Consider the following 20,363-nt stretch of genomic DNA (forward strand, 5'->3'; position numbering starts at 1 on the left):
ATTACAATTTCTTACCTAAGAAAGTGTTGCAGCCAGTGCAGGGGAATTCTATATTAGACCTTGTCTGAAAAACAAAGAACTAAAATTTGCTGCTTGCTTAGATATATGTGATTATGACTAGATCACTTTTATAATGTACAAGCAGATTAAAGTCCAGACCAATAACATCACTTGATGCTTTAATATGGCCAATTTCATAAAGCTGAAAATATTTGTGAGCCAAATCAGCTAGAAGGAAGATTTTAAATCAGAAAAAATGTGAATTATAATTGCAAATCTTTTAAGAACACCTTACTAGATGCTCAAAAAGCCACAATCCTACAACTGAGGAAGAAGGCTGTGCTGCTTAAAAAAAAAACCAACCTGATTTAGAGGGGAAGTGAAGGCAGCTATAAAAAAAATAAAAATATATATTTATAACAAACGGGAAGATGATAATAATGAATATATATCACAAGTTAGGAATTGAAGAAAACTGATAAGGGAAGCCAAGAGACAAAAAGAGAAATCAATGGCCAGCATAATTAAGGACAATAAGGAGTTTTTTAAATATAATAGGAACAAAAATAATCTTGACAATGGTATTAGTCCTTTACTAGATGGAAATGAGAAAATCATCAATAAAAATGCAAAAAACGCAGGGGTGTTCAATAAACATATTTGGTCTGTTTCTGAAGGAAAAACAGATGATGCAGTCTCATAATATGGTGATTATAATACTCTTTCCATTTCACTGGTATCTCAGGGAAATGATAAACAGAAGCTACTGAAGTTAGACATTTTTAAATCAGCAGAGCCAGATAACTTGCATCCGAGAGTTTTAAAAGAGCTGCCTAAGGAACTTGCTGGAGCATTAATGTGGATTTCCAATAAGACTTGGAACACTGCGGAAGTTCCAGAAGACTGAAGACAGCTAATGATGTGCCAATTTTTAAAAAGGGTAAACAGGACAACCCTGGGCAAGATAATAAAATGGCTAACACACGACTTGATTAACAATGGAATAAAGGATGGTAAAGTAATTAATGCAAATCAACAAGGTTTACAGAGAAAAGATCCTGTCAAACTAACTTGATATCTTTTTTTTTTTTTACAGATTACAAGTTTTTTTTTACGAGATTACAAGTTTGATTGATAAAGGCAATAGATGTAATGTATTTAGATGTAGATGTAATGTATTTAGACTTCTGTAAGGTGTTTGATTTGGTTCTGCATGACATTTTGATTAAAAAACTAGAATACAAGATTAAAATGGCACACGTTATATGGACTAAACTCGCTCACTGATAGGTCTCAAAATGTACCTGTAAACGGAGAGTGCATCTGTTTCCAGGGGTGTCCTGCCGGGATCAGTTTTGACCCTATGCTATTTAACGCCTTTATCAATGACCTGGAAGAAATTATAAAATCAACACTAAGGCTAAGATTTTGTCATGGTTATTTTTAGTAAAATGGACAGGTCACAGGCAAACAAAAATTCACGGAAGCCATGACCACTCTGACTTCTGCTGCTGCAGCTCCGTGGTTTCCCCCGCCACCATGGTGGCTGGGAGTTGTGGGGTTCCCCCTTTGCCCACGGAAGCTGCAGGGTGACCATATTTCCCAAAGAGAAAACAGGACACCCCCAGCCACTCATCCCCTTCCTCTCCCCACAGTGAGGCTATCACCCTTCGCTGGAACCCTGAGGAGGCCCCCATCAGGAGTCTATCACCTGTCGCTGGAACCCTGCCAGGGCCCCACTGGCTGCCAGCTTAAGAGTCCTGCAAGACCCTGGGGCTGAAGCAGAGAATGTCATGGAGGTCTCTGGAAATCACGGATTCTGGGACTTCCATGGCCTCAGTGACATAAACATAGCCTCCGTAGCCTGATAAAAGTTTGCAAATGACACAAAAATTGGGGGAGTAGTAAATAATGAAGAGGGCAGGTCACTGATTCAGAGCAATGTGGATCACTTGGTAAACTGGAAGCCGGCAACCAAGGTGTATCTTAATAAGGCTAAAAATAAAGGTATACATCTGGGAACAAAGAATGTAGGCCATAGTTACAGGATGTGGGACTCTATCCTGGGAAGCAGTGACTCAGCTGAACATGAGCTCCCAGTGTGATGCTGTGGCCAAAAGGGCTACTGCGATCCTGGGATGCATAAACAGGGGACTCTCAAGTATGAATAGAGAGGTCATTTTGCCTCTATATTTGGCACTGGCGACTGCTGCCGCAGTACTGTGTCCCGTTCTGGTGCCCACAATTCAAGAAGGATGCTGATAAATTGGAGGGTTCAAAGAAGAGCCATGAGAATTAATAAAGGATTGCAAAACATACCTTATAGTGATAAACAGATTGAGCTCCTTGAGTCTATCTTAACAAAGAGAAGATCAAGGTGTCAGTTGATTATAGTCTGTAAGTGGCTACATAGGGAACATATATTTAATAATGGGCTATTCAATGTAGCAGAGAACGGTCAAACATGATCCAAGGGGCTGGAAGTTGAAGCTAGACAAATTCAGACTGGAAATAAGGTGTAAATTTTTAATTGTGAAGGTATTAACCATTAGAAAAAAAAATTACTAAGGCTGTGGTGGATTCTCCATCACTGACAATTGTTAAATCAAGATGGGATGCTTTTCTAAAAGAACTGCTTTAACTCTAGGCATTATTTTGGGTCAGTTCTCTGGCCTGTGCTCTACAGGAGGTCAGACTAGATGATCACAATGGTCCCTTCTGGTCTTGGCATCTATGACTTGCTTATAGTTGTCATTGTTCCCAGTCCCATCACTTTGGTCATCAAGCTGTGCCTGTGTCACCACTTGTGACCACAGAGCCAGATCCTGGCCCCTACTAAAGCTGCTTTCCACCACTCTGATGCTGTCCCAGATTACCTATCTAGTGTAGGTGGCATGGCCTGGGGAAAGAATGGGTGGCCAAAGCACTGCTACGCAGTGATCCCTCGCTGCCAGAATTACCCAGTGAGGTCCATTGAAGCCAATACAATTTAGAGTAGCCCTAAGGCTGCTTGAAGCTGCTTCTTGGGATTAAAGCAGTGCTGACCAAGCTGCCAGGTCCCTTTTCAGTCAAAACCCAGACAGCTGGCAAGCTTACCTGCCCCTTGCTGGGTCCCAAAGCCCAGGCTCCAGCCTGGGCCTTAATGTCTACACCACAATTAAACAGCCCCATCGCCCAAGCCCCACAAGCCCAAGTAAGCTGGTATGGGCCAACTGCGGGTGTTTTATTGCAGTGTAGACCTACCCTAGGAGGTCCCAGCCGAGATGTACTCTCACTCTGAACCTTAATGTCATTGTAGTTTTTGTTTGGGAACTTCCTTGTTCTTTGAAATTAAAAATATCAGACATGAACCCTAAACAACAAACAAACAGAACGTCACCATGTAATATTTCTAATGAATATATGAAGTATCAACATCAAATCATAGTTTTTATTTTCACTTTTATGGCCATGTTCAGTAGTGCACTCTGGTTGATGTACTTCATTCTGGAGCAGCACAAGACAACCATAAAATATAGGTCAGTTAAACTGTGTTTACAGCCACTTTGTTTTGCCAAGCAGTAGGAAACAACCAAAATGTTCCTCTCCTTCCGGGTCTCAAATTCCCCTTAAAAGATCCCAAGGTCTCTGCCAGTCTGACTTGGGGAAAAATTCTTTCACAACTGCAAATATGGTGATCAGTTGAGCATGTGGGCAAGACCAACCTGTCAGACACTTGGGAAAGAATTCTCTGTAGTAACTCAGAGGCCTCCTCATCTAGTGTCCCATCACCTGCCTTTGGAGAAATTTGCTAAGAGCAGTTGCTGATGGGCCATATGCCACTGTAGGTAGTCCCATCATACCATCCTCTCCATAAACATTTCAAGCTCAGTCTTGAAACCAGTTAGCTTTTTGCCCCCACTACCCCCTTTGGAAGGCTGTTCTGGAACTTCACTCGTCAGATGGTTAGAAAATGTCATCTAATTTCAAGATGAAACTTGTTGATGGCCAGTCTGTATCCATTTGTTCTTGTGCAAACATTGGCCCTTAATCTAAATAATTCCTCCCCCTTCCTGGTGATCCTTCTGATGTCTTTAATGAGAGCAATCATCTGTCCCCTCAACCTTCATTTTGGTGGGCTAAAACAAGCCAAGCTCTTTAAGTCTCCTCTCATAAGGCAGGTTCTCCATTCCTCTGATCATACTAGTAATTTCTCTATTTAACCCTACACATACACTCCAAATTCCATCTCTCTCATGCCCCAACCTACATACACCCTGTTAGGAAGCGGAACCTACCTTCTCCGTTGAATAGTTGTGGTGCAACTGGTGGGTTTTAAAAAGAAATATTTAGGATTAATGGTCATTTTGGCATGATTTTTCACAACACAGTTTCTGTCAGAAGCAGCAGAAAAATAGGATCTTCCAAGAAACTTATAAAAAACTGTCCTCTTCCAAAATGAGCACCATGTCACACTGTTCTCATGTGGGAGAAGCCAAATTGTCCTCAGAGAAGATAGGAGTGTCCACTGCTGTCAGGAGCAAAGACATTCAAGTCCTCCAAGAACAACAGCTGCCAGTGTGAGCTGCTGTGGCTTCAGTCCCACTGAGAACACTGGCGAAGTCAGCCATTTTGAAAGTGGGCAGTTCTTGGTTGGATTCTCTGTAATAGACTTATTCGTCAGCTTTTGTTAAAGGAGACACTTTCAGTTGTGAAAAATAATGATAGAAAGTGATTGTTAAACCTAAAAATTCTTCAAATGTAGCCCATGCATATCTCAGTGAACTTTAACTATATGGGAAGTAATGAGTCTGCATTATTCAGCTATCATGATCATTCAAGACGCACACCTAAAATGGTTCAACACCAGGGCTAAATTTCTTAAAGGACCAATTTTAAAATTAATTTTAATAAGCTATTTAATAGATTTACTTGTAAATTCTCAGAAAATTCTGTGCTCAGAGAGTAAGTGTTATAATCTTGAATGGCGGAACCCTGGACATAAGTACAAAGCTGAAGCCTTAACTATGGAATAATGAGCAATGTTTTCATAATTATTCATATTACAGTAGCATCACAAATTGCTTTCCAAACATATAGGAAGACAAATCATTTTGGTACAAAGTACTGTCTCTGTCAGAAATAGTTCAGCAGAATGTCGGATAAACAGTCTACTAGGCAAGAGACGTAGCACTTCTGTACTATAAGATGTTAACTGGAAGCCACAGAATTTACAGTCTATAATAATGTGCATGTATTATAGATTCCAATCAACAACAGGCATCAGTTGATCATAGATCTGAAATACTATGTAAATCCCCAAACACTTCTTCCAAGAATGTCCCAGAATGTGTTGATGTGATGATTACCCGTTGCTTTCACACAGCAGTAATCACTACAAGCAAATGAACCCCAAAAGCTTTGATTGTTCACAGTTGACTCATCTCACAAATTGTCTGGGATCAGCCAGGATTTTTGTCTTTCTGGTTTAATAGGAGTAATCCTCTTTCTTATGTTATGTGCACATTTTCTCCAAAGTAAAAGACGAGAGGCATGCTTAGAATTCTTACAGCATGCGGCAAGAAAATTACCACAGTCATAATTAGAGCTGAATGAATTATTTAAAATAACTTAAGTATTCAACAAATTAAGCCTTCTTTTCTGTTCATGAATTTTCTGAAATCAGATTGCAAAATTCTCCAGTGTGCTCATTCTACAAGTTTATTTGCAAATTTTTACAGTGAATAATTCATGGTTTGGAGGTCACTAAAAACAGTTCATCACAAATATCCAAACTGTGCAGTTTCTATTGTGCTGATAAATTACCCGTAAAGTCACATGAGACTGTTTTTGTTCCTTGATTGGATGACCAAAGTAACTGACCAATACATCACAAACTGTGAATTTGAAAATTCAGAATACAATTTGATATTTACTATCAGCAAATAGTCCTGTAATTGAACCTGAAATTCACTTTTCTAAAATGTTCATGCTAGTAAAACTTTAATTCTCAAATGTTTGATCATAAAAAAGAGTCAAACATGGATCAAAATTTATTTCTGAATTCAATTAAAAAATGTTTGGAAAACATCCTCTGCTATTCAATAGGCACTAAATATCCTACATTTACATCACCCCTTTCAATAATAATCATAATAAATACTTTGCATTTTTATAGTGTTTTCCATCAAAGGATCTGAAATTCCTTTATAAACACCACCACACTACTGTGGCTTATAAAGAGATAGTCCAGCTATCTCTGCAAGTTTAAATACAATTGCAAGAGTTTAGAATATGGATTTCATCAAAGCATGTATTAGGAAATGTACAGGAGGCAGTTTCCCCCCACCTTGCTCCACCCACAAACCATGCAAGTTGTAGTGGGTCAAATCTTATCCCCACCTTGGGGTTTGTTTTTAGTCAAAGGGAACTCAAAATGAAATTAAAAATCAGTCAAGCCTTCTTCCCCGACTTGTCGGCTTAAAGGGTTCTCCATGGACTGCTAAAGCCCATGCCCTTGGTCCTCTCTACAGACCCATTCCCAATTTCTCTCTCTTAGGCCACACTCAACAGCGAGGCAACAAACCACACTGAACGTTATCCAGCAGTAACCTCATGTGTTAACAGGATGCAGTTTTCAGAAAAACCACTCTGTTTTGTATCTCGTTTACCATAAACATTCAAATTAAAAAACACAGTGTTAAACAAAAAAAAAAACAAAAAACAAACAAAAAAAAAGATGAGTTCGCATTACCTGGTACTGAATTTTATTTTTTTTTTTTTGCTGCTGAACTCACTTTCTTGAGATCTTTTTTAATGCTAACGTGGCAGCACCATTAGATTTGATTTAATATCTTTGATTTACAGGCCTGCTTCCTGCATGTAATCTAGTTTCCCAACTGCTCTGAGTAGTGTTGGAGCAGTCTGTTATACTTCCAGCATAATTGTTTTTTTAAGCTCTTCCAGCTAAGCATGTTCTACCTTGCCCAGGTTTTGAAGGTTGGGGTGGTGGTCTAATTAGACAGGGGTTCCTCTACTAAAGTCCTGTTGAGAAGACTCCAACATTTTAACCAAATTATGTGCGTTTCTGGAAGAAAAAAAATCTGAGGTTATCTACAAACACAACTGAGTCAGAGATTACAAGGTTAAAACATGGTTTTCCCTTCACCCAGTCACAGCAGCATTGCCATCATCTTCTTAGCGTATGCGCAAGATGCCTCAGGTAGCACATGACCAGGATTCATCATTGAATTTTGTCTGCTGCTAGGATCATTAACTTCCCTGGCTTGGGCTGGGTGCTGACAGGGAGTGCAATGTGAATGCTAAGCCATGCCCACCAACGTTGCCACGATTTAGCTCAATTTAAAAAAAGAAAAAAGATATGGTTAGATTACAGTTATTGCTTGTCCATGATACAAATCTTAACTAAGATGATCTGTGTCAAGGGACAACTGCTTCATAGCTGCAATCCATAACTTGGTTGTATTGGTAGACTAGAAAAACTTTGCCATGGGGCACAGCTTTTTCTGGGGGCAGGACGTGATCCAAGTCCTCAGCCATCTCAATCTTGGAGGCCAAATGAATGGCTGTAGATAAAGTTCCTGGCTTGGCCATTTTGAGGTGCACAGATATCTCTGGGTCAGTGTTTCTCAACCTTTTCAAATTGGTGAGTCCTTATTTGAAGTAAAAAAAGGTCACAACTCCCTTACATTTACAATAAAGAGTAAAGTTTATGAGTGACCTTTTAACACAGTGATTAGAATACCCATCTGGGATATGGGGAAGCCCTAGTTCAAGCCCCGAAGCTGTTGCACTGTGGATAAATAATTTGAAGTGGAGTAGAGGGACTGGATCCTGGGTCTCTCACCTCCCAGATGGGGTACAATCAGACTAGCGAGGGGTGGCATCATCATCTGCCCCGCAACCTTGGGTGCCTCACAATGCCTTGCTGATATAACCCCCAGTCTTAGCCGCACACAAATAGCATGCAGGTCGCACCCTGAGCGTCTGTGTATAGCTGAAATCCTGGTCCAGCAACTCTGACTCTAACAAACTGTCGGCAACACACCAGCCTTGATTACCACATACTCCCAGTCCCGGATTTTCCCCCCAAAATGTGTATTCTGCAGTGTCCAGCCCTCTCCTGGACAGTTCAGATGTTAGAGGTCTGTTGCCCTTGTATGGGATCAATGTACAACAGTTTGCTACTTTAACTGGCATTACCAAATAATTCTGTTTAAACACAGCACTAGATTACTTTTGATTAAAGAATTAAATTTATTTAACTACAAAGAGATAGATTTTGAGTGAGTACAAGCATAAGGCATTAAAGTCAGAAATAGTTACAAAAGAAATAAAGATAAAATGCTTTCTAGTAACTAAACAAACTAGACTGGTTCAGGGTAAAATCCCTTACCACATGTTCCAGCTCACTAAATTCTCAAGTCAGGCGCTGCCCTCACAGTCCAAAGGGCTGGTTCCTTTGTCTTCTCAGGTGAAAGAGCGAGCGAGAGCGATAGAAAGAAAGAGAGAATATATGGAGTGTTTTCTCTCCTCACTTTTATAATACAGTCCCCCTTTGAAGTGGATTCTTCTGAGGATTACCCCTCAAAGCAAAGTTTATGCAAACAGGAAAGAAGGTGATGCAAAGTTTCAGATTCGTTCAGTTAAGTTCTGGAATGGGCTTCCAAGGGAGAGTATGGAACCCCCATCATTCGAGGTTTGTAAGAACAGGTTGGAAAAATACCTGCTAGGGATGATCTAGGTTTAGTTGGTCCTGCCTCAGCCTGGCGGCTGGACTTGATGACCTTTCAGGGTACCTCCCAGCCCTACATTTCTATGATTCAATAGGAGAAACTGAGAAAGGCCCACATCAGACTCCCCTGTAGCCAAGTGATTAGAGTACTCACCTGTGAGGTAGAAGACCTCTGTTTAAATCCTTTTTCTTCAGGAGGAAAGCGGATGAGAATTAGGGATACACTAATGAGTGCCCTAACTGCTGGCTAAAGCTTATGAGGCACGACCTCCTCCCTGTCCTTGGCATTTTGTGTAAACTCACCTGTAGGGCCCAAACTCAGAGCGTGCTTACCAGATCAAGTCCTACAGCTGAGTTAGGAAGAAGAATGCCTATCGCTCTGGGGTTTATGCATCCAGATGCCTGGTATTGGGCAGCAATGAGCATGCTCAGAGGCAGAAACATAGGTGCCAAGGGAACTTTAACTGCAAAACCATAGGTGTAAAGTGAGTTTAGGTTCCTACAGCATTTGGTGGCAGCTGAGCAAGCATTTTATGAATCCCAGTGGGGCCTGATTCTGGGATTTAGGTGCCTAAAGTGGTAATTAGGCACCTAAGTCCTTTTGTGACTCTAGCATCAAGTGTCCCCAGTGGAGAAATGTAATGCTGTATTTGTAAATCTTACACTCTGATTTTAAGGTGTGGGCTGAAGAGTGCTAGACACCTACCAGCTCCCACTCACATCATTCGGAGTTGCAAGTGCTCAGTATCTCTCAGTATCAGGCCCGTTACAAAACGGTCTCTTGCTGTTAAAATTCCAGACTGTTCAAAATCGCAGCTCTGTTGGTTCCCATGGAAACAAATTCCACTGCTTTTTAGGCTGCCACCAGTAAACAGCAAAAATGTTTAGAGTTTACAGGCTTCTGCTCGTCTATAAAATGAAAGCCATGATTCTTCTGGGTACAAACATGGAACTCTGCTAGCTGATTCCCACGCCAGAAATAAAACCATTAAATAGGATTTACTATTCTGTAATTCTCACTAGTATTTCCACTGTGATTGTGTTTTCAAGCTGAGCTGACCAGTCACCTGAATAAACAGATCTTAAACTAGATTTATTACTCTATAAAGGTGCTAAGGGTAAGTTCTCATCATACTAAAAAAAAAAAAAAAAAAAATACTGTTTATTCATTCTTGTTTTGCACTGGTCACTGACTTAAACCCACCCAGGAATCAAAAATGACAAAGATATTTGTGGTAATTATTTGAAGGCTGCAGGGAGGTCTATGTGAAACGAGCTGGTGGGCTCAGTCAAGTTGCAATTAACATAGGCACCAGCACACAAAAACCACTTCCCCAGTTGTTATCAATTGGCACCATAGTGAACAGTCATATCAATGAATTAGCCATGGAACCCAAACTATTCTGTTATATTCGGAGATGGTTCCTTTCAGCTCAGGGTTAAGTTATAGTGGCAAGGCCTCATGGTGGAAGCTCGCTGCCCCTGGCAGTGCCCTACCAGTCCTATTTATAAGCACAGGTCTCCAGAGCTGTCAAACTCCTTTCTCAACTGCTATACACATTCAAACCCCTACACAGACAGGGACTTCCTTCTCCTGTTCTTCACTTCTGATACATTTTTGCAGACTAGATGAAGACAACTGAAACAGAAGAACTGGAACATAAAATGTTCCGTATCCATCTTGTGCAACAACAAAAACAAAACAACCCTCCAATATCACATTGAAACATTTAAATGAAAATGACATCCTGTGACCTACTTTAACTTTTTTTAAACTTAATATCCTCCAGGATTTAAATATTCTCCCTTTAAAAATTCACTGATTCCCTGTAGATGAGAAAAATCAATGAAATTGGTGCATATGTAAAGGAAGGAAATTTAAGGAGCTATGCAAATTTTTACTCCACTGAAAATACAAGTGGGAAAAAAGTTGGCAAAATGAAGTTCTATACTGATATGCAACAACTACTGAGTGTGACCTGGGATGCCTGAGGTAGCCCTCACTGAAAATGGCAAGGTCAGGGCAGACTGCAAAAGGGAGAGCAAATACTCACAAAAAACTGGTGGTTAACACTAAAGTTAAACTCACCTACCAGCCACAGACTGTACTTCTGATCTCTCACACTGGTTATCAAGAAGCTTAAAATAAATAAATAAATAAATAAATAAATAAAAATCACACAGCCCCCTTTTACTGCATTCCAGTTCTCTTGCTCCTAATCAGCACACAGGTCCAGTACAGTGAGAAGTGATTTAAAACAGTCTGCTCACTATATAAAGTGTTCTTCTGCACCCAAGGGCCAGGGTCAATAATATTTTGGGTAAGATCCAACCTACCACGCTGCCAGCCAATCCTTTAGTATGTAAAACTAAAGACTTATTATAAAGAAAAAAGAAAGAACAAGATGATAATTGTTAAATGGTAAAGCATTCAGATACAACAGAGACTTCAAAGTCCATCTATCAGGTTCTTAGCAATATTGGTGAGTTTGCTGGCTTGAAAGTCCCTCTGGAACACGTCCACCGCTTGGATGAGTCATTCAGTCCTTTGTTCAGAGCTTCAGTTTGTAGAAAAGTTACTCCAGAAGTAAGACGCAGAATCAAATACAAAATGGAGATGATGCAGCTGCCCTTTACATTCCTCTAGTCATGTGGCTTGTACTTCCTGTGTCCCAAACACAAACTTTACAACACATGGGCATGGAAAAGGCTTTGAGTTCTCTGTCCATAACCATACCGCTACAAGTCATGCTGACTCGTAAGGTGTATTCCCTGGCTCCTTTCAATGGGTTCATTGTACCGCTGACGACCCTTGATGGGCCATCAAGCAGGCTTAGTGCTGATGTCAATCGGTCTAGGATGTAACCAAGAAACATAGCACAAGTTTGGAAATATAGATATACCATACATATCTATAACTTATAATACAAAGTGATACAAACATATAAACAAGATTATCACACTCGGCAAATTATAACATTTTCACAGATACCTCACTCGGCATACCTGGAACAATTAATCACACTTTTATAATATTGGTATCAACAATATCATAAAGTGTCCCACATATTCAATACCATACAGCATCACGAGTATTACAAACAGAAGCAAAAAGAATTAAAACTGACTGTCACAGTTAGACTGAAATAACTTAAAATCTGCTAGAACATATAGATTATAGTTGTGACCAGGTTTTCGAGCACCATACAAAGCAGTACTAATGTGTAAGCATATACATCAGAATTCATATAATCTACAGTGTGTTTTTCTACATAATTATGATATTGCTTACTATGTGCTACACCTTCTAGGAGTCTGCTGTCTGCAGTCATTTTTTGGCACTTAAACCACAGCCCTTGAGACCAGTGAAACAGAGCATGTTGGACAGAAGCTAGAGGATAGGCACCACTGTTGCAGCCTGAAGCCCTATGACTGCAGCGATTACCAGCCCGAGTGCGGAAAGGGCAGTTGAGGGACCTAATTCTCCTCTTTACCTCTGGGCCATCTTTCACTATGACTGAGGAACAGCAGCCGTGCCATGTGGCCCCAGGTGGAGTGGAGAGAAGCAGGGGAGATATTTGGGTTGTTTTTTCTTGTCCCTGTCAGACATGGCCTGAGTTGGGGCCAGGGGACAGGTCTGTCCAAGCAATAATCCCCACATCTCCCATGCAGAAGAAGGAGTTCAGGAAGGGCTAGCTCCAAGAAACCCCCTGGTCAGAAGGAGCCCAGGAATATTGGGTACAGTAACTCCTCACTTAACGTTGTCCTGGTCAACAATGAAACTACGTTAATCTATTAGAGAACATATTCATTTAAAGTTGTGCAATGTTTGCTTATAATGTTGTTTGGCCATGGGGGCTTGAAACCAGGATAGGCCAGCAGCACCCCTATCAGCTCCCTTCCACCCACCCAGCGCCTCTGGCCCACCGGCAGTTCCACAGATCAGCAACTCCCCCCCTCCCTCCCCAGACCTCCCTCCCACAGCAATCAGCTGTTTCACGACATTCAGGATGGTCTGGGAGGGGATGGGGGAGGAGCAAGAAGGCAGCGCACTTGTGTGGAAAGAGATGGAGTGGAGATGGAGTGGGGCAGGAAGAGGCGGGGCGGGGGCCTTGGGGGAAGGGGTGAAGTGCGGGGCAGGCCTTGGCAGAGCCAGGGGTTAAGCACCACCCCCCGGCACTTTGGAAAGAACAGCAAGAGGAGCAGCTAGATGATCCACCCTCTTTCACCCTCTGACTCCACCACCTCAAATACGCGTCTCAATCATCATTGCTGAATACAGTATTAAATTGTTTGTTTAAAATTTATACAGTATATGTCTATAATGTCTTCTGTCTGGCAGAAGAATTTTCCCTGGAACCTAACCTCCCCATTTACATTAATTCTTTAGGGAAACTGGATTCACTTAACATTGTTTCGCTTAAATTCGCATTTTTCAAGAACGTAACTACAATGTTAAGCGAGGAGTTACTGTATTTTGCTTTCAATAAGTAAAAAATGCCTTTTGCTTTTTGGAAGGGGAAGGTGGTGGTGGTAGGGGACTTAGAAAGACTCCCTAAAGCTCTGTCAGAAGCAGAGGTTCTTGGTCCACTGCCCGTGTATGTGTGGTGGTAGAAAATTCCAGGAAGGGGTGGTCCCTAGTCCCTACAAGCAGCCACATTTATTGGTAGGGCACTGCCAAATTCACAGCCATGAAAAACATGTCACAGACCACGAAAGCTAGTCTCCCCTGTGAAATCTGGCTAGGGGGTCGTGGTCTTGCCATCCTTACTTCTGTGCTGCTTGAAGAGCTGGGCAGCTGGAGAGCAGTGGCTGCTGGGCACCTATCCCAGAAGCCTGCGCTGTCGCCAGCAGCAGTGCAGAAGTAAGGGTGACATGGTATGGTACTGCCACCCTTACTTCTTCACTAATGTTGGTGGCAGTGCTGGCTTCAGAGCTGGGCACCTGGCCAGCAGTTGCAGCTTTCTGACCGCCCAGCTTTAAAGGCAGTGCCTCTGCCAGCAGGAGCGCAGAAGTAAGGATGGCATGGTACGGTATTGCCATCCTTACTCCTCCGCTGCTGCTGGCAGAGGCACTGCCTTCAGAGCTGAGTTCTTGGCCAGCAGCTGCCACCCTCCAGCCACCCAGCTCTGAAGGGAGTGCAGAAGTAAGGTCAGCAATACCATGACCCTCCTATAATAGCCTCTTGATCCTCCCCCATGACCCTCTTTTGGGTCGGGACCCATACAGTTACACCACCATGAAATTTAAGATGTAAATATCTGGAACCATGAAATTCAAGGTTTTTAAAATACCATGACCATGAAATTTACCAAGATGGACTGTGAATTTGGTAGGGTCCTAGTTATCCCTCTGCCTCCACACTTCAGAGCAGAGGGGAACACCCCTCGTTTGGGCACGAGAAACACTGGTCGCAGGTGTGTCATTCTAGCTCCCTTCAGCTGGTCAATGTGTCCTGAGAGTTAACCGGGTTGCTACAGTAAAACTACATACTAGTACCTGTGCTCCTCTCACGTGTCTACCGACCCCCGGCTTCTCCTCGACACGCCCCTGCTTGGCTGCGTCCTGAAGCCCGCGCACGCCCCGCTACCCAGCAGCGTTGACTGTGAGAGACCAAAGACCAGCCTCGGCCCACGACGCGGCGACACGTGCCTGGCTCAGCCCTGGCAGGGCCGGGTGTTGCGCGGCGTATAAACGGTGCCAACCCAGCCGCCTGAGAGGAGTCGATCAGGAGCAACAAAACGCCACGTTCAGGATTCACGCTTCAGCCCAGCCCGCTACATCCTCCCCCCGGGGGCTGCGCACCGGCGAGCGGGGCTTGGCCTGACTCCCAGCGCCCAGGCCTGACCGCGGGGGAGCCCGCGGCGTCAACCTGGCTCCGGCTCCAGCTCCACCCCTTCGCCTAAGAACCAGGATATTTGTGCCTGGGCCAGATGGGTCCCGCTCCAACCCCGCCCCGGGCCCAGCAGCCTCCGGGGCGCTCCGCCCCCGCGGGACTTCAGCGCCCCCTGCCTAATGCTGCGGCCGGGAGCGAGAGTAACAGGAAGAGGCGACGCTACTAGGCCCGGGCGTGTCTCCTAGCAACGCGGAAAGGGCAGCCCCGGCAGCCTTGCGCATGCGCACAGGACCTCTCGCTCCCATCCAGGTGTTGTCTTTGCTACCGTCACTTCCGGTTCTCTGGATCTGTATCCGGTCCGGGTCGGGGTCACGGCCTCCGCTGGGCGGATGCTGGAGGGACGCGGCGGGGGCGGGTGAGTGGGTCAGCTGCCTGGGGACAGACGCCAGAATCCCCCCCCCCACCCCCTTTCCGGCTCTGCCGGAGGAGACGGGACCGGGCGTGGGGCTTGCCCCGAACCCGTGCGCGCGGCGGGGCCGTGGCCGGCCCCTCTCTGAGTTCTCCTGTCGCAACCCGGGGCGGGGGGGGTCTGGGGGTCAATCCGCCTTGTGGGGCGGGGGAGACGCTCCGAGAACATCCTGTAGGCTCGTGCCCCGCGGGTCCCCCCCCCCCCCGCCCCCGGCCGGTTTCCCTACTGCTCCCCCAGAGGGGTGGGTTGACTTCAGCCCCTCTCGCACGGGAGGGGTGGTTTCGCTGTGCAGGCGCCTAGTTTTCACCACCCGATCAGAGTTTCTGTCCGTTTGGGGCCTGTGGAAATAACTTCAAACTGTAGCATGTTATTAAACTGTAACACGTAGCAGGGGCCAGGAAAGGGAGGGGGAGGCTTAATGCGGTTTGTCATGTCACTACACTGATTTAAAGTGTGGTTTGGTGTTTCCTATTGATATTTAAAAGGGAGTATATGCCTAGATTTGTAATTTGCGTTGGTCTTCGGTTAAAGTGCAGACCCTTTCTGGTTCCTGTAAGTGGAAGCCAGCTGATGTGAAGCACCTGCCCTCTTTCTAAAATTAAATGTTGGTGGCTATAACTTCTTGTACAGTTAAGCTTCTCCGACATACAGCATCTGCGTATCAGCAATATGATTCATTTTATTTAGTTCTCCAGTTAACTGTGGGACAAAATCAAGTGGCACACTCAAGGTTATTGAAGCCATTACAAATGAAGTCTCACATCTTGCTAGTTCTTGGACCTTTTTCACTAACCAGTGCAACATTTGTGTGTGAATAAACTTGAGGCAATAGGCAGATCAAAGTGTCTATCAGAGACATTTACAATTTTATTTTATTTTGCCAGTAATAAAAATGTCAGCACCATCAATGGAGGAAAGGAAGGCTTGCTGGGGAGCCAGGGATGAATACTGGAAATGCTTAGATGAAAATATGGAAGATGCATCTAGGTGCCAGAAGCTTAGATGTTCTTTTGAATCTAGGTGTCCACAACAATGGGTGAGTGCTAATAGTTTTTCACCAGTCATAAGATGCAACCTGACAGTTGTGTTGTATCAAAAATGAATTTTTTCTGCAAATGAATTAATTAGTTCATATAAGCATTCTCAAGTAATGCCACAATCTACATTATTCATAATGCCTTAGTACCTTACAGTAATATTTTGTTTTTTCATTTAACAGACACTACTTCCCTTTAATTTTTCCAGTTTTGTAACTATCCAGAATATTTGTACATTGGCATAAACACCAATGTAAGCAATGCCCTACAAATAGTTAATTCTGCTGCACAGCGAGCAAAGCATTACTACTGTAGATCCTCTTAAAGATTGGGTATTTGTTTCATGGAGTAGTACACTGAAAAAACAAAACAATGTGTATTAAATCCAGAAGACTGCCTAGCCAGATAATTGGTGAAGTAGATTTCACTCCAAGTTATGTTGCTATACCACTGGAAAGGCATTTGGGAAACATCCTGTCAACTCCCAGAAACAGGGATATTAATGGATAATATTGCAGAAGTGAAAACACGTATCTCGAGGGGAGAATGCTCATGTAATAGTGGCAGGGCTTGCAATTGCATGGCACTTTGAGATCAATATATTACTATGTGCTACATCCAATTTTTTTTTGCTCCAATGACGGAGTTCACATTCTAAACCATTAACATATACACTTGACCAGGTTGATACTGAAGTTGTGTATGTGATCTAAGACTGTTCTTTCCGTAATCCTGTTAGATGTGTGAATAAGAATTTTTCATATTGGAATCCCATACTACACCAGTTTGCTTTGATGAACATAAATGATCTCTTTTTAAAATAGGTAAAATACTTTGACAAAAGAAGAGACTTTTTAAAATACAAAGAACAGCTTCAAGCAGGAGAATTTCCTGGAACTACTGAAAAGTCATAGCTACGCATCCATTTATGAAACACAATCAATGAAAGAATAATCTTATGGAAGAGAAGTACTGAAATGTGACGAGAACTCAGTTAAAAGTAACTGGTATCTTACACTGTATCTCTAGAAATTCATGCTGCTTTCCTTGTTGCAATGTCTCGCTTTTGTGTGAGAACAGTAATTAAACGAAAAAGACTGTCTGTAAGAGTGTATATCAAAGAAATACGGTATATAATTTTTCCTATACCTGAATTTTTTATTGTATAACTAGGATGAAAAGCAGTGTTTCCCAGAAATTAATGCACTGAATTATAAATTTATATTTTCGGGAGAATATTAAACTGTTTTCAAACTTGAAAAGTTTTTCTATGCACGTGAACTAACTTTTCTAAAAAGCTCCTGCATCTTCCCCCCTTCTCTATGAAGATAATATGTCAGTGTAAGTGAGCAGGTACACTCTATGCTATGTCTTTGAAAATTTTGTGAATCATAAATTAATTTCTGCTGTCTTATTGTATGGCCAGGTTATAGATAAAGATCAAGAGGTATAAATAACCACTGCATCTCATTTCTTATGTAGCTGGTCTTCATTTATGGATTTTTATAAACATCTGCACAATTATAGTTGAGATTCTTATGCCACTAATGTAGGTGAACAGTCTCAGTTATTAAGTATGTCACCAACATATTTGAAAAATATAATGCTACAGGTATGATTTCTTCTGTCCTTGTTTGTATAATTTGGTGGCAATGATATTATCAATTCCTGTATTATTCACAATGGATTTACTTCAGTAAAGGTTTGTTTTAAGTGAGATAGTCCTTAGGCAAAATAGCAGCTGCTTTAATAATGGCATTTTCCAAATTGTCAGTGAAAAATGCTTAAGAAAGTGTTGTGTATTAGGACAGGGACCTACACTGAACAATTCACCCTGATAAGTTACCAAGCATAGAGTTTACTAGGATCAGCAAACATTGTTTAGGTGTTTAAAACCTGTGTTTTAAAAATGGGTTCACTAACATTTTTAGACATGATTTATCCCATACTCCTAAACCACTTCCCCATTTGCTGATATAAAAGACCCTAACTGGTCCTCTGCCAAAAGGTCCAGCTTCACTTCTAAAAATGTTATCAATTCAAAATCTGCAGTATGTTGAAAATTTAGGGAGAGTGTAAAAAACTAGATTTAATATGAAAATGACCATCGTGAGGGAATAATAATAGATATTTCATACTTAATGTCAGTTTTTAAATTCACGTCTGCTGTACCCAGATGCTGCAGAAAACAAAGTATCTTACCCCAGACTACACAAGGGTGTTAGGCGTGAGTATGGGTGATCAAATTAAAAACATTTTAACCTCAACTACACGTGTTGTGATCCGAACAACTGCTATTGTAAAAACCCTACATTTTGAAGTACACTGTATGAAACGGTTAAATGTCACTGAGTTGTATGTTCAAGGGGAGAAGAGTCCATTAACTCTGGTTGCTTCCACTGCAATAAGAGAACCATATGTAAGCAATACAAACAAGACTATTTATTACCAATAAAACAGTTGTATATAATCAGATAATACATTAAGGCATTTAAAAACAATTTTTGTACTACACAACACCACTGTATGACATGCAAAATTTAAAAACATCGTCATTCACCCTGAGTCTGTAATTATTCCATGTGTTTAAAAACGTTTTACAGCACCATAAAAAGCCATCCAGCTACATTACAAATAAGGCACAAGACTCCTGCAGTTATTTCAGTTGTTTTTGCTTGATCAGTTGTTGCCTCGTATACTCCCAAATCAGCAGAGCTCCACTTACATGAACATTTAGTGATCGAATGATACCCTGCTGAGGAATTTCCACACAAACATCCAGATGCTGAATCAGGTTTGCTGGGATTCCCTCATGTTCATTTCTAATAAGGAAGAAATTAAAAAGATGTAAATCTTTCACCCAGAAAAGAAGGAATAGAAGAAATATCACTTCATGCTGTCTCCAATATGCACCTGTCTGGAGAAACCTGAGTGTCCCATAACAGAAAAAACCAAGAAATGAGCTACAGTAGCAAACACCATTCACAATACTACTTGCTGCCAGCTCCACCCATCATGGGATATGTTTCTTATCCATGCAGTTGATGCTTGCTTCTTCATACATAAAACTGATGAGCACAAAAAAAGAAAACCTAAAAATTCCATAGCATTGTAATTGGAAACTTACAAAATACTAAAACTAGTGTCTTGCTTCAGCAGCAAATGTTACAGAAACACTGAAGACAACGGAAACTAGACAGTGTAGTAGTTTAATCCACTATCTTTTTGCTTTAAGAAAAACTCAGATTTATATTTTGGTTAAGTCACAACCAAAATGAACCAAATGGTCTTATCTTAATAGATGTTTTCCACATCTTAAACATGAGACTATGCAGGGATCCTAGTTTAATCTTTTTGCCACAGGAAAACACAGAATTTGCATTTTTACATTTTTTACATTTGCTTCAGTTTTTACATTTTGTGTAAATAGTTCATATGTTTTTATTTTAACTAAATTTTATTGAAAGTACCAGTATCACTTATTCAGTGCGTGCAACCTCCCCGCTCTTATGGTTGATTTTTGAATGTGCTTTAAATTTACATAGCTAAACATACTCCAATAAACTGCTTCTGGCATACAGAGGTTAATCAATGGCCTATAGGAGTTCATGTCTCAATGCATCTCAAATTTCACTTCAGCCTCCAGATGTAATTAAAGTTATGAAAAGAAGCCAAAACCTTTAAAAATCACCCCTAAAGATCAAGTCACTGAGTTTGGCAAGGACAAATTTCACATTGATAGTAAGCTTAGAATTTGCTTGCAAATGTAAATATATCAATAAAACATTGTGTTCACATGATACCTATATACAGATAGTGTGGTTAGGGAAAGCTAAAGTTCAGCACTTCATTTTAATCACACAAAAGTGTGGATTTTTATGTTTTGGTTTTTTTTAAAATCAATTTTTTTTTTTTTTTTTTTTTTTTTTTTTATCATGGAAAACTAGGATTCCTGCTGATACAACTCAGATGTTGCAGATCAAGACTGAAGTTTAATAGAACTGTAGCAAAGGTTGCACTAATCTCTTCCTGTAGCGTTAGCCAATGCTATTAGTTGCTCTGTCACAAAAACTTAAATCACTCAGAAATGGAAGATGCTGAATTATATTAGTACACTCAATAGAAGGGGTGGTTCACATATAACAATTACTGATCACAGTATTTCCCCATTAATGCAGAAATAAAAGCAACAAAAAGCAAGGAATCAATTTCTTTACTTTTATGCAGAAATATTAAGTCTGATCCTGGAGGGATTTCTGGATTTCCAGGGATGGGCCAGCTAGGGGA

General features: G+C 41.6%; 2 protein-coding genes and 1 long non-coding RNA gene across 8 annotated transcripts in view; 1 reads left to right on the plus strand and 2 right to left on the minus strand.

Annotated features, from left to right (window-relative positions):
- Positions 1–11,931: 11,931 nt before the first annotated feature.
- Positions 11,932–14,354, minus strand: LOC119853137. Its single transcript, XR_006280107.1, has 2 exons — positions 14,234–14,354; positions 11,932–12,526 (listed from the first exon to the last, which is right to left on the minus strand). It is a non-coding gene; the product is annotated as an uncharacterized LOC119853137 (long non-coding RNA).
- Positions 14,355–14,849: 495 nt separating this feature from the next.
- Positions 14,850–17,700, plus strand: LOC119853136 (cytochrome c oxidase assembly factor 6 homolog). Of its 3 annotated transcripts, none has more exons than XM_038395733.2 (3): positions 14,850–14,985; positions 15,924–16,075; positions 16,901–17,700. In XM_038395733.2, the coding sequence occupies exons 1-3, from the start codon at positions 14,850–14,852 to the stop codon at positions 16,988–16,990; spliced, it is 378 nt and encodes a 125-aa protein (XP_038251661.2). In that variant the 3' UTR covers positions 16,991–17,700. The 3 variants fall into 3 exon arrangements, with proteins under 3 accessions (XP_038251661.2, XP_043367323.1, XP_043367325.1); XM_043511388.1 differs by lacking the exon at positions 14,850–14,985 and adding an exon at positions 15,120–15,392 and having other exon boundaries at positions 15,921–16,075; XM_043511390.1 differs by lacking the exon at positions 14,850–14,985 and adding an exon at positions 15,120–15,385.
- Positions 17,701–18,496: 796 nt separating this feature from the next.
- The window catches only part of TARBP1 (TAR (HIV-1) RNA binding protein 1), a 101,261-nt gene continuing 99,394 nt past the window's right edge, over positions 18,497–20,363 (minus strand). For all 4 annotated transcript variants that reach the window (XM_043511386.1, XM_043511385.1, XM_043511384.1 and 1 more), the window contains one exon: positions 18,497–18,898. In XM_043511386.1, the coding sequence (XP_043367321.1) occupies positions 18,733–18,898 (166 nt within the window). In that variant the 3' untranslated portion in view covers positions 18,497–18,732. The remainder of the gene's footprint in view (positions 18,899–20,363) is intronic.

The sequence above is a fragment of the Dermochelys coriacea genome, chromosome 3, assembly GCF_009764565.3.
Source record: "Dermochelys coriacea isolate rDerCor1 chromosome 3, rDerCor1.pri.v4, whole genome shotgun sequence".
Classification (NCBI taxonomy): domain Eukaryota; kingdom Metazoa; phylum Chordata; order Testudines; family Dermochelyidae; genus Dermochelys; species Dermochelys coriacea.

Coding starts and splice junctions, on each gene's coding strand:
- LOC119853136 (XM_038395733.2), top strand. CDS start 14,850: ATGCGCACAGGACCTCTCGCTCCCATCCAGGTGTTGTCTTTGCTACCG. Junction 14,986..15,923: donor GAGGGACGCGGCGGGGGCGG/GTGAGTGGGTCA, acceptor TTATTTTGCCAG/TAATAAAAATGTCAGCACCA. Junction 16,076..16,900: donor CTAGGTGTCCACAACAATGG/GTGAGTGCTAAT, acceptor TTTTTAAAATAG/GTAAAATACTTTGACAAAAG.